Raw genomic sequence first — 13,561 nt, forward strand, 5'->3', positions numbered from 1 at the left:
TTAGATGAATCTGGGTGTCATAGATGCATCAGTATGTCTGTGTTAAATTCATGATTATCTTTGTAATTGTCCTATGTTCCAACAGGAGTTTCCACAGATGAAAATGGATCTACATCTGTTACCAATCAACCTGTGCATCAGAAGGAGAATACCCCGTCTTTACTTGTAACAAGCAATTCTGATCAATTTCTGACAACTCCTGATGGAGAAGAAAAAGCTATAAGCCAAGACAGTTCAGAATTAAAACACAGGTCTTCAAAGAAAGACTTGCTGGAGATAGACAGGTTTACTATTTGTGGAAACAGAATTGACTAAGTTTTTTTTTTTAATCAATGTGCTAAGGATACTGAGCTGTTGGGACAGCAGATGCTACCAGAATGGACAGTTGCCAAAAAGGCACATAAATATTTATTTAAAAACTTAAATTATTAATGGCAAAAAAATATTAATTTCTTTCTACAAGTAACTTGGCTTGGTATCTGGTCAGGTCAAGAAAGTAATCTTTAACTTGCCTCTTGGAAAATGTGGTGGATCGTGAGTCTCTAGCCTGGTGGCAGAGCTGCAGTATCACTTTTCTGGAAAATAGACTGGGAAAAAAAGCATAATCCTGTTCTGCGTTATGAAACCATGCTTACAGAAGATACTACTTTTCATGAAGGTTCCTCCAGTGTAAGGATATTCCTGGAAATGTATGACAACTTGACCGGAAGCTTGCCTTTCCAGTTACCTGTTTTATTAAACATCTGCAAGCAGAATTCAAAACTTGTGCTTATATCAACAAACGCATAAAGCTTTCGTACATAAAACAGTAAGTCAAGACAGTTATTCTTGTCAACAAAAATCTTTTCAAGATGTATCTTGAAAAATCTTGTAATCAGAATAAAATTTTGCCTTTAAATGAAAGACTTACTGCATACTATTTCATCTAAATACTAAACACCAAGGAAAGATCACAGTGATGAAGGTTCTGCTTAACTGGGCAAATATGAAACATAATCATTTCTTGTGTTAAGTTGTGTGTCCTGCAAGGCAAATTATCTATAAAATTATTTCTAAAAGCTGAGGATTTTTTGTTGCTGTAGGAAAAAATAATAAAGGGGCACTTCTATATGTTGAGGAAAGGCAGTGTTAATTCTAGCATGCAACTGTTGTGTTGGAACTGTATGTATGGCATTAACGCAGCAGAAAAGAATATTACACTGCATTTTGGGTTTAACTCTGATAAGAATGACATCTGTGTGTTAACTTGCCTGAGAACATGCCTATAAAAGCTCATACCGACAATCAAATCAGGATTATCCATTTTAATTGATTGGTTTTAGCCAAAATTAAGTAGATGGACTAGATCTATAAAGCATTTGAGCATTACGATTCATCTTAATTTCTAGTGTGAGATGCAGTTGTGGGAGAATTGATGAAAGACAATTTGGAATCCTCAGACCAAGAATGGAATAAATTTGAGCTCAAAACTTAGGCTGGAGACTTGTATCAGAAGAGACCCTTTAGTTAATGATAAATTCTTCATATATTGTTGTTAAAAGACAGCATTAACTTCAGATGCCTTTCAGATATTTAAGTAAGCACCAGTTTCACTTTCCAAGGGAAGGTGTATCATAAAAGTACTTCAGTGCTGAACAAATGAAGACAAAATTTGCTCTTTGCTAATTTCATAATTTGTCAAAGTGGGAAAGCCAAAGTTTATTTGGTTTATGAACATGTGAAAGTTTAATGTATATGCTAATCCCTGAAACTTGCAGGACTACAGTAATATAGCAAGTGGAGACAGCTGGACAGCGTTATCATGTATCTGAGCAGACTCGGTAATGAGATGGCTTTGCCATACAGGTTAGCGTGGTCTGCTCTGGTGGGAACTTCTTGCTGCAGTCTTTCAGCCTCTCCTCTCCCATCAAGAGTAGCTGGAGTAACGGCCAAAATCTGTGGTTACTGTTCAGGGATGAGAGTAAAAAGAACAACACTTGTGCTGGGGAAAAATCTGAAATTCTTTAACTTTTGATGTATTTTATACTAATTGGAGATGTTCACACATTGAAATTCAGATTATCTGTCAATTTGCTGTATCTTATTTTTGAATTATTTAGAGTTGCTAAAGGAAGCTTGGAATTGCTTTCATTTTTTTTTCTGTTGAATGACATTCTGTATCAATTTTATAAGTGCATCTTGTGTGAAACTCAATAAAATTCAATTTTGTAATATTTGTTTAAAAAAGGAAAAGTACAGCATCAGCATTTCTTTCTTAGTATTCAGAGTTGGTGAACTTGCAATGTATTTACTCTATTAAATTCTGATTTCCATAAAGTAAGATTCTTGCAAATGTGGGACACGAACGTGCATGAGAACTGGCTTATCAATGGCTTTACTTCCTATTTATTTCTGTAGCAGTTGGTTATTCCACTTGTAGTAGGTTGGCATCAATACCTTCTTCATATTAATTTGTTTTTTAAAGGCAAAACCCATGTAAATGGAAAAATATTATGTCTTAAGGGAGTTGTAACTTACGTAGTCAGTTACTACAATTGGGCTAGTTACACCTACATAGCAAAGCCAAATGTCACTGCAGTATAAGCTTAGGCAAATCCCTTCCTGAGCACATGGCGGTAACAGCGAAAGGGTAATGGCTAACTGCTCTTAAGTCCAAGTCCTGGCCCAAATCCTCGTTTTGAGGCTGGGAGCCTTTGTTGCTTTGTTTTTACGCTTGAATTATGATAACTAGATCTAAAACAGTATAGCTGGGCTTTGGGATATGGCTGTTACATCTCTGTTTGTTGTGTAGGCGTAACTGTGTTGACTTACGGATCAAAATAATTCAGAGGTATGCTTGAGGCATTGCAAATGCAATGCTTCCCATTAAACACTCAAAGTCTGGTAGGGGCCCAGCTGGGCGTGAAACTTCATTGTTTTCTCTTGCTCCAAGCTCTCTAATTGTTCTCATGTTCTTGTTTGTGATTAATAGGGATTCCTTGAATATCTATCCTTGAATTATCCTTTAATGAAAGGTCACAGCTTCTTCTCTGACCCTGGGTGGTCCTCTCAGAACTCTAGAGGTGGCTGGAGTGGGGAGGGAACAAACCACAAAACAAGAAAAAAAACCCAGCAAGCCCAAATTTCTCATCTATAGATGCAGTTCTTTATTTCTTTAGGTTTTCTTGAAAAGCTCCCTTCTTAACAGTGAAATAAATAAGAGCGTCAGAGGTTAAGCAGTAAATAAATGGAGTTCTTCAATTAATAAATCCCTCCAGAAACAAAATCTAGACAGTTCTGATGCAAGCAGTGATATTTCAAATAAAGTCATAGTTGCCGAATTAATTCCAAAAGCACACACTGAGTACAGTATATATTCATAATTAGTAGTATTCATTATGGGAGTATTAAGGAACAACCATGTTTTCCATAGGATTATTTAATTACTCTTTTGAAGCCTTTCAGATGTTCATCAGCCGAGCAGAATTTCCCCTCAAGCGAAGTAGTTTTACAATCACAAGTACAGTTAATTTACTTGCCTCTTAATTTAGTGAGTTTGTTGAAACTTCTCAACTTTGTTGTGTTTGTTTTTGTAGTGCAAAACTTTCTATATTCTAAATATTCATTTAGAAGTCAGTTTTTGTAAGTCAGCATAGTCCTTAAGGTCAGTTGTTAAAGCCAGTATTTGCCCAGTTGTGGCTGCTATGCCAGCTCAGCTGTTGGGCCACAATTCTGAATCTCTTTGGTGGCGGTAAGCAAGGGTGAATGCAACTTAATTATAGCGCAAAGGTAACCAAACTCTGTGAAACTCCTGAAACATTGCAACATTTTGTCTTACAAACTGGGCTACTCCACTGTGAGTAAACCAGGAGTTGTACCAACTGTGTCAGCCTTGGGTTAATCATGGCTTCAGAAATGCTCTTCACAATTACTAGACAAAGTTTGCTCTTAAAACTTCAGAGTAATTGCTCTTTCTTAGACATTTGGGAAATGTTAATTTTGCTGACTCCAAGGAAGCGAATAGTTTTGTGTGTGTACAAAGCAGCTAGCAAAGGGGGCTGTAACAAACACTGTGAAGGCAGTGCAATGAGACCATCTTTATCTCAAGGAAGTTCTTCTGTATATAGTGGTATGAGATCCTTAAGACTATGAAGGCTGTCAAAATCACCGAACGTATCACTTCTGTATGTCTCTTTCTCTAGGCGAATAGTATCTTTCATTGGCCCTGCCAACTAAGCCAGAGCCTAGCTAGACTTCTAGGACTTCAGTATCTGTTATATTCTGATTTAGAAAAAATGCTGCCAACAGAGGAGTTGTAAGGGGGATCATGTATATATAACACCAAAGAACACTCTTCAGTAAGCTCGCAGCTGTAATAACAGAAAAATCCAAAATGATGATAGGTTTTCAAAATATTTCTCAATTTTGACCAGCACCCTATTATCATGTTTGCGATGAAATAAACTCAGATTTTAAAATGTGCCCTTATTGTAAATATGCTGCCCACCTGTAGCTCACAGCGACTGTTTTAAGCTGTGTAGGCTGTCATTTCTTCCATTCATTACTACTTTGTAGGAGAGTAATGCTGTCGAGCAGAGCCAAGGTTTCACTTTTAATTGGAGGCAGTTCTGTCTTAGAGGCGAACTGTAGAAAGTGTTGAGCATCGGGGAGAGAGAGAGGAGGCGACTCTGAGTACAAAGATGTGAGTTGCAGCAGCTACCTTGGGTTCTAGTTTTTTTAGGGTGACTGGTGCAGATATCTTGTAAACTTTGCTAAATAAATCCTATATTGAATAGGCAAACACATTGCATGTATTATATTGCATTTACTACTTTCATGTTTTTACATCAGAAATTTTGTATCAGAAATTGCTTACTAAGATCGGTGGTATGAGAGTGATGTTGCAAGGTAAGTGTATTTCTGGTGTTCAGGGAAGGCTCAGGTTTTATGTTTGTGTTGCTTCTTCCTATCTACGCTCGGGTTGTCGGACAAAAGCAGTAGTAAGTTTCTAGGTATGTTGACTGCTTTGAATATCAGAAGGAGTATGTTCCTGTGATGCCCAGTCCTGACAGATGCTTATATCTGCTGTTCCTGTTGAAAATAAATTAAGTGTCAAGGTAGCTCAGGAATCACTTGTTTGATGCTGACAGTTTAAAATAGGTAATTCAGAGAAGTGGAATTGTGGAGTCTTGGGAAGTGATGCCTCTGACGTACTGAGAAGCATGTCAATGAAACTTAAAATCCAGTATTGGACAGTATTTGAGTTGATGCTAGCGAGTACGATCCTGGTGACAGGACTGACTGCAAGTCCAAAATTTTCCTGCAGATTTGATTTGAACTTGACATTCTTGTTAAAGGCAGCAATAGAATCATCAGCCAACTTCTTTCTGTAGCCAAGGCAGCGGGAGCTGTGCTAAACTAGTCTCTTCTGGAAACAGTTCTTGGAAGTATCCTGTGTGTACGATTCTCATCTCGAAGCTATGGGACCTTGTTTTCAGGTCAGTTAACACTTTGTGCCCTTTGGACTCCTGCAAGGTGTAGCTGTAACGAACCTTGCATTGAGGCTTGGCACTAGGTACTGATTTGAGACAATGTCCTTAATACAGTAGCAGAGAACCCACCTATTAGGCTGATCTAAAAATTTGAGTTGTCTTTAGTCATTTAAAATTACTTTGACATTGGAGGACAGTGAATTCTGCTCCATCTGAGGTAATAGTTTATGGTGCTTGTTCTGCCATTTAGTGACCACATGCTCTTTTGCCTCCATGAGGGCAGGAGTAAATTCTCTAGCTAGTTTTTGTGCTAGACCCTCATTTCTTAAAAGCCAAGGACCAAAGCCCCAGTGTATATTTAATAAGTGATTCTTTACGCTAGATGTTCTGCTAATGGCATCAAAATCATTTTGTGGAATTGATTTACCTGCTTTGTACATCTTATGTTCAAAATGGCAAATTGCGTGAGGTGAGTTTCAGCTTCTGATCAGAATACACGTGTCATTTCTTTTATTGCTATTTATTTAATTGATTTGACAAGTCTAGCTTCTAAAACATTAAAATTCCAGTAGTCCCAATTTTCAGTAATGTGGATTTTTGTCCCAAGGGGCCTGAGGGCAGTAGGTGTGCTAAGCTCTTGATATGCTAACCAAACTGCAAACCCTAAGAAACAAAAATACAAGCCTCATAGTTTCACATAACCACTGTAAGGAGCAAGATAATCTCTGGTTTAGCTCTGGTGTGAGCAGTTCACGAGAGCAGGAAGAGCACTGGGAGTAAGAGACCAATACACAGTATACTCAGTTTACCTGTAAATTCTCCTTACAGTTTAAACACCAAAGAAATGAGCTAGATCTTAAATCTGTTCTCCTTGCTGTCATTTTGCATATGTCAAATTTTCATTGGTTATTCTAGTGTTCATCCAGGCCATAATCTGCAGCTTTTTTTAAGAGGAAAAGACTGAATAAATCTTGTCTGTAGAGGAAAATATTCTCACTGGCATTTAACTTGAGAAGGGAGGGGCTCTTGGATTATTAAAAAATGTTAGTCGTCTTATTTTTATAGTAATTACCTTTTTTTTCCTCTAAAGACAATTGCTGGCTTTGGGTTTGCCAATAATATTCCAAGGCTGTTGGCAGCCTGTGGTGAATAGTGAGATGGGTATCAAATTATCAGTGTTATGATTTCACTACTGGATGATAGGAGTACGAGGACAGGTGGTAACCTTCAAACACGGCTATAAACACTGCAATGGCTATAAACACTGCAACGGCTATAAACAGAGCTCCATAATCAATGAGAAGCTGTGGCCTAAAAGCCACATGAAACCTGTTAATTCTGTTTAGCATATTATGGAGCATTTGAAAGTCTTTCCTAGTGTCTTGAAGTGAAATTGTTCAGGATAGTGTTTTTCACAGAAAAAATAATCGGGGATTTTCTCCTGCCCACTGCGGGGTAATGCTCAGCAGACTGGCGCTTCTAAAGCCTGTGTCATTTATATGGTTGCTAATGATCTACGAAGAATATATATACGATTTTATTTATTTAAAAAAAAAAAAGGAGGGAGGGGGCTGATAAATAACTTCAACCAGTGGAAAAAAAAAAAGAAATGTTTTAAAATAGCCTCTGCAAATGTAGAACTTCGTACATGAAGTGTAACAGTAGGAATAACATGCATTTGGGTGCACGTTTCCAGAGATACATTTGTGTATGTTTATGTGGTAGGGACAAAGTAGGGTAAAGTCTTTTTTCATTGTCATTCCATGCTCCTAAGCCCTGCCATTTTGTCACTTTGACTGTCAGCCTAGCCCCTTCAAATCAACTGAACAGTCCCTGAACGGAATTGGGCTGTAACACTAGTTACTGAGTGCTTTTGTTCTGGATGCCAGGTCTTCAAAGTATGTAGTTGCCTCTGCAAACATATGTGCTCAGGACTTGGGGAAGGTCTTCCTTTGAGCAGCGTCTTCTGAGATACGGGACGAGATGCCCTCGTAGAGCAAGATCTGAGTATGTAGATGAGAACAAACCCCCTTCATCGTGGATTGGTGTAATCCTTGACTCACTGAGCCGGCGGGTAGGGGGGGCCTGGCTTTGGGCACTTTATAAGAGCAGGTATTTCCTCTCTGTTACACTGCTCAGGAATTTGGCCAGGTATGGTTTCCCTCTGCTGATGGGTGCCAAGGTGAGGCTATGGCCTGATGAGAACTCTGACAGGCTCTCCTGGGTGTAGATTGCATGTAGAGAACAGAGCAGAAAATTGAGGTCTTTGTCAAAGCCCCCTTTGTAACCATAAATAATGCACCTTTGTATCACGGTACAAGTTTCCTAGTTGACCTCATGTTACAGTAAGTAAACAGTGCACTTGCATCCAGAGAGAACTCTTCAGAGAGACTTCTCTTGCATCTCAAAGCCGACACTGAGCGCCCAGGGGAGGGGTGAGGGATGGTGCTGTGGTGATGATGATGATGATGTGACTTGACTGGCACAGGAAGAAGGCAGATGGGCTTTGTTCCACTTGCCCCATGTAAAATGGGATGGGTTTGTGCGTGGGCATGTAGCAGCCTGGCATACACTGTGGGAGATGGGGGTAAGAACATCTGAGCTCCAGCCAGCACCTCGTAGAAGGCAAAGGAGGCATTTGTAAGAGTTATCCTGCAAGTACAGCAGCTCCAGCCCTTCCGCTACTGGACCTTTTCAAACTACTTGCCTTATTAGGCCATACATACATACAACAGTCACAGCCTTTAAAGACTCAGGGAAGACAGTCCAGTACACTAGGCTAGAGCAGCTAGAGTATTTTGGGAGGCCGATGTCATAACTTGGATTTTTCTGGTTTTATTCTGCTGCTCTTTCCTCCTTGTTCCTCTGTGGTGGTGCTCACCATGTAGTCCAGCACTGGTGGCTGGGTTCCCTGCCATGAGAGCAGTGGAGAGCAGCTTGATGCCAGGGCTGAGGTTTGTCCTCTGAGCTGTTCAGCTGGTTTCTGCCTGTTTTGTTCCACTACTCACTGCTCCACTTGCTTGTTTTACTTGTCTATGTTTTTTTAAACCTTGTTAATCAAGGCTGCTTCACAGTATCAGAAGCTGGATAGAGCTACTTATTCTAGCTCAGGTCCTGTCCAATACAGCATCTAATTCATGTACCTCCTGATAGATATTCACTTAACATCTTCCTCAATCTTAAATGACAGAGATTCCACAACCTTCTTGAACAGTAAATACGTACACTGCAAATGCTCTTATTACCTGTAGAAAGCTTCCTACTGTCTGTTTTAAGTCTTCGTTACTGAAATTTAACCCCCCCTACTTTTTATCCATCCTGGGCGTGGAGAATAAATTTCACATCTTCCTCCCTCTCTCTCTTTTTCTCTTACATCCTGGGCAGCTGAGACTGCTTCATGTTTCCCTTCAGGATCCTTTGCTACACCACCCTAATGAGTTCTGTCTCTCTTTGCGCGGACAGCTTGTCCCACACTCATCCTGGGCACAGAACTCCAGCTGATGCCTTCCTACCCAGCTGAGCTGAGCCTAAGGGTTACATCAGCCAGATTTTAGTTGCCGTATCCTGGTATGGGATTTACCTCTTAAAAACAGGATGCCACTTCTGGCCCAGGAGAGTTTGAATACACTGCGAGATCTATATACTTTCTATGGAACTGCCTAATTGTTCCCAAACCTGCACTTGTGCTGTAGTGTAGTGCTGCCAAAATGTAAAATCCTGTATTAGAGCAGCTTCAGTTTAATTTTTTTACCATCTGTTTCTGTGGTTAGTCAAGTTTGTTTTGGACTCCTGTTGTGTAGTGTATTCACAGCCCTTCCTTTACCTTTCTCTGGCACCAGCACAATACTACTGATTAAAAACACCGAATGGCAATAGAGCGTGAAGAAACCTCTGCAGGACCTTACTGCTGTGTGATGATGAACTAGTGATAAATACTCCCCAAGCAGGATTTCCCAACAAGCTTTGTCAACTGCCCCAAGCAATTTTAATCTGTACTATGTTTCCTTAGGTTGAGAATAACATGTGAGAGAGTATCAAGAGCCTCATGAATATCAACATATGTGATATCTGCTGCTTCTCACCTTAGGTTGTATTACACTGTTGAAGGGAAATGCACTGGTTTGAAATGATCTGACCAATTTATGCTGGCTTTCATTCATCATCATGCTACTCTTCAAGCACTAAAAAGAACAAAACCCAAATCTGGTTACTTGCCCAGAAAAATTCTGGAAGACTGCAGTTGGTTTGATCTATTGTTTCCTTTTTCCCTGTTTTAAAGATTGCTCTCTTAAATCACAGAAACCGCTAACAAGACTGTTAGCCACTTTTTGGAGTTTTTTGTTTTGGTGCCCAGGATAAGACCTAAGCTGAGTAGAAACATCTCATATACCTCAGTTACTGATGTGCTAGGATCCCTGTGAGTCCCCATGAAACTGCCGGCGGTATATTTGGTAGGGAGAATGGTGGGTTTGTACTGCCATGCTTTGTCTTCGTGTGGTGTTCCCACAAAGAAGGTTGGTATGAATTGAGTAAGAAGCTCTCATGATATGTTGTGCAAAGCCTTACTGATGTGCCTTCAAGTAGCTATAGGGATAAAAGGCAGAAAGTGCTAACCTATCACCAGAATTGATGTTTATCGAAGGACCTTAAGGAGGAATAGGGAAGAAATGAGATAAACCTCTGAAGTGTCTTGTGATGTCCTAACGTCCAATGATGAGTCACAAGAAAGCAAAGTTGTGTCAAAGTCAGCCAGGCAAGGCTGTGTCCCACCATGACCCTTGAACATAGGATGAGGGCTGCGGCTCTGTCCCTGTCCTTTGCTGGCTCGGGGAGAAGGAGCAGTGTGCAGCTCAGGCAGCATTCAGACATCTAAAACGTTCAGTGGAGGGATTCCCCATATTCTTTCCTGCCCTTACCTTGGATTTACAGTAAGGACCTGATTTCTTCTGGTCCTTAGACTTAAGTCCAGATCAAGATGTTACTGCTTACCAGTGGGCTCCTGTTACTCTTTTCCTCCCAAATCTTACTTAAAGGCTCCCCATCCTGGAAAGTTGACAGGCAAAGAGACTTTCCTCGTCAAGAGGATTCCCGTCTTCCTCAACAGCTCATGCAATGTCACCCCGTGGCTGAGGGTGACAAAGCCATCTTGGAAACATCATCTGTGTGCTTGTCTCCAGGAAGTATTTGGCTCCACCTGATCCTTGAGTGGAAGGATTAGGATTCACAAGTCTAGAGCAACATCACCACTACTTTCTCTCCTGTTCAAGCCTTTCCTGAAAGTATCTTAGTTGAGCAGCCAGGGTCGCTTGGTGAGTGACTCTTGGCTGAGTCTGTGTCTCTCCAGTGCCTTTGAGGCTTGAGTGTCAACAGAGACCCCATCTCCTGGGCAGGAGCCCTTCTATCACACCCAGCTGAAAGTCACCAGTCCCTAGTGCTTTTTCCTTGCAGTGGTGACTGTGAAACTTGGTTTTTAGGCAAGGCGTTTGTCATTTTCTGCAACAAAGAGTGAATCCTTACTTGCGGGCAGGATATTGGAGCAGCAATTTAAACCATCTTTAATCTGGTGGCTACCTGTTAAGAACAGATACAGAGGAAGCCTGCGATATGTTCATTTCCTTTTTCTTTACCCTCGCAGATAGAGCGAGCAATGAATCACTTTCTTCATAACAATCTTTTTAGTGGAAGATTGTTATCATACCCCTTCTTGATCATCTTTTTTTCTAGACTGAAGTAGCTTCATGTTCTTTCTTCTAGACTGCCCGTAATTTGTCTGCATCTTTGAAGTGTCGTCACTAAGAGTGGAGGCAGTCCTCCTGCTGAGGCTTCACTGGGAACAAAAATGACAGAATAATGATTTCCCTTCCATGTTATGCTCCTATTAATGCACTTTATAGTTGATAAAGCAAATCTTTAATTAAGTAGTCTCTGTCAGCATAAACTTTGGACATTTCCCATGTAGTGACATGGCCAACTGCACCAAGTCTGGGCTAGACTTTAAAAGGATTTAGATGCTCATGAATTTTATTTAAGCACCTGAATACTTTTAGAAAACTGATCTCTTGCTTATTCTGTTGAGATTGTCACTTCTCTTTATCAAGGTGTAATAGCAATAAATATGGATTAATGGTTTTGCTTTGGCAGCTCGATGCCTTGATTACAGATAATCAAAAGTCACTTTTTTCAAGACCTGAAGCAGGCAATTAAGATGCAATATGGGCTCCACTTACAGTGTCACTATCTTGACATGAAATCCTAGATGGAGCGCTGTGAAGGAGAGATGAAAGGTGCAAGCTTTGCCTGATTTCCTTTGCACTTCAATAAGCCTTACATCTAAACTTCCAGTGAGGTGTCAAAGATTTGGATGTTATATTTTTGGATGAGAATTGAAATAAAATACTTCAGGCAAGAAGTTAAGTCTCTGAGCCTGTACTCTCAGTGGAATACCAGTGGACCACAAAGAATCAGACAGACATACTTCACCCTTACAGGTTCTCTGTGTGATGAATGTATTTCGTGTATTTTATATAGTGTTACTTTAGTGTATAGACTCTTGTCTACAACATCTAATGAAAAAACCTAAAGTAAAATACTTGTTTAAAAAACAAAAAGCCCACAAACCCCACAAAACCCACCCCACGCTGTCTTTTTAAGGCAAATGACAGCAATTTCCAGGGCATTGCAATTTACATGGATCTTCAAAATGACGTGGGGCAGCTCCTCCATTCTAGCTGACTCTTCCTAATTACAACAAATTCAATTAGTAATTCCTAGGTTGTAAGTTGAAAGCACCAATATAGCTTGCCCTTCAATGCAGTAACATTTAAAGATACCTTTAATCTGAAGTAATTAATTAGGAAATATACTATAGTTCCCCACCGGCAACTCCCCTAGCAAACAACTGGCACTACTTAAAAGCTTGTGTCTGCTTGAAAGTGATATACATATTAAAATGTATACCCCAAATTCTACAATAGCTTTCATTTAAGCCACAATCCTTTCTGCTTTTTGAAATGTGTGATAAATCCCTGTGCAAATATAATACCATGCTTTCACATTTCAGCCAACAATCTCAAAAACAATAAATCTCAATTAAGCTGCACAGCAGCACATTCTCCCACAGTAGGACACCAAAGACTATTTCCGCTTAAGAAATTCATGAAACGAAGCACAGGGAATCTAGCTCGCTGACCCAAAATCTGTCTCATAGTAAGGGACAAGGCCAGAAGGACCTATAGCGCTGGTCCATCCTAAAGAACAGCACTTCCCTGAAGCAAAAGAAACTATTTGTTTTACTGTCATTGTGTTGGGCTTCATCAAGTGAATGTGCAAGGGTATTTCAAGCCTAGGCTTCAGGATTATCCATCCTCCATGGATAAAATTCTGAGCAGGTGTCCTGCTCCCCACCTGTACGGACTGGTCTCTCAGCCCTTGGAAATAAGTGTCCTTCTGATCAAGAGAGGATATAGCGGGTACACACCACGGGCCACCCTGTGGTTTTACCTGCGTGACCACAGAGAGGACACGAGGAAGTGGGACGGAAAACCTACCGCAGCCCTAGGGGCACGGGTACGTGAGTTGCAAGGGAAAACAATCACAAAAGGGGGTTCTTCCAGGAAAATTGCTGCTCCAGTTTCCAGTGAGGCTGATTTTACTTCTGATCTTAATAAAGGGACTTTTGATCTGCATTTACAAGAAGTGAGTAACAAATACTATAACCAGGACTAGAGGGGCCCTGCCTCCAGCCAGGGGGAGGAAAGGGACAACCAAGTTTACTGGACTGTGTGGATTCGGTGGCCTGGCACATCGGACCCACAGGAGTATAAGGCTCTAGTAGACACCGGTGCACAGTGTACCCTAATGCCATCAAGCTATATAGGGGCAGAACCCATCTGTATTTCTGGGGTGACAGGGGGATCCCAACAGCTAACTGTATTGGAAGCCGAAGTAAGTCTAACTGGGAATGGGTGGCAGAAGCATCCCATTGTGACTGGCCCAGATGCTCCGTGCATCCTTGGCATAGACTACCTCAGGAGAGGGTATTTCAAGGACCCAAAAGGGTACCGGTGGGCTTTTGGTATAGCTGCCTTGGA

The 13,561-nt window shown here is 40.7% G+C and overlaps 1 protein-coding gene across 1 annotated transcript in view; it reads left to right on the plus strand.

Moving 5' to 3' along the window:
- TAPT1 (transmembrane anterior posterior transformation 1) overlaps positions 1 to 2,232 on the plus strand; it is a 46,448-nt gene extending 44,216 nt beyond the window's left edge. Inside the window, exon 14 of the mRNA XM_009324087.1 lies at positions 86 to 2,232. Coding sequence (XP_009322362.1) covers positions 86 to 315 — 230 coding nt within the window. The 3' untranslated portion in view covers positions 316 to 2,232. The remainder of the gene's footprint in view (positions 1 to 85) is intronic.
- Positions 2,233 to 13,561: the final 11,329 nt, after the last annotated feature.

The sequence above is a fragment of the Pygoscelis adeliae genome, unplaced genomic scaffold, assembly GCF_000699105.1.
Source record: "Pygoscelis adeliae isolate BGI_AS28 unplaced genomic scaffold, ASM69910v1 Scaffold24, whole genome shotgun sequence".
In the NCBI taxonomy this organism is placed as follows: domain Eukaryota; kingdom Metazoa; phylum Chordata; class Aves; order Sphenisciformes; family Spheniscidae; genus Pygoscelis; species Pygoscelis adeliae.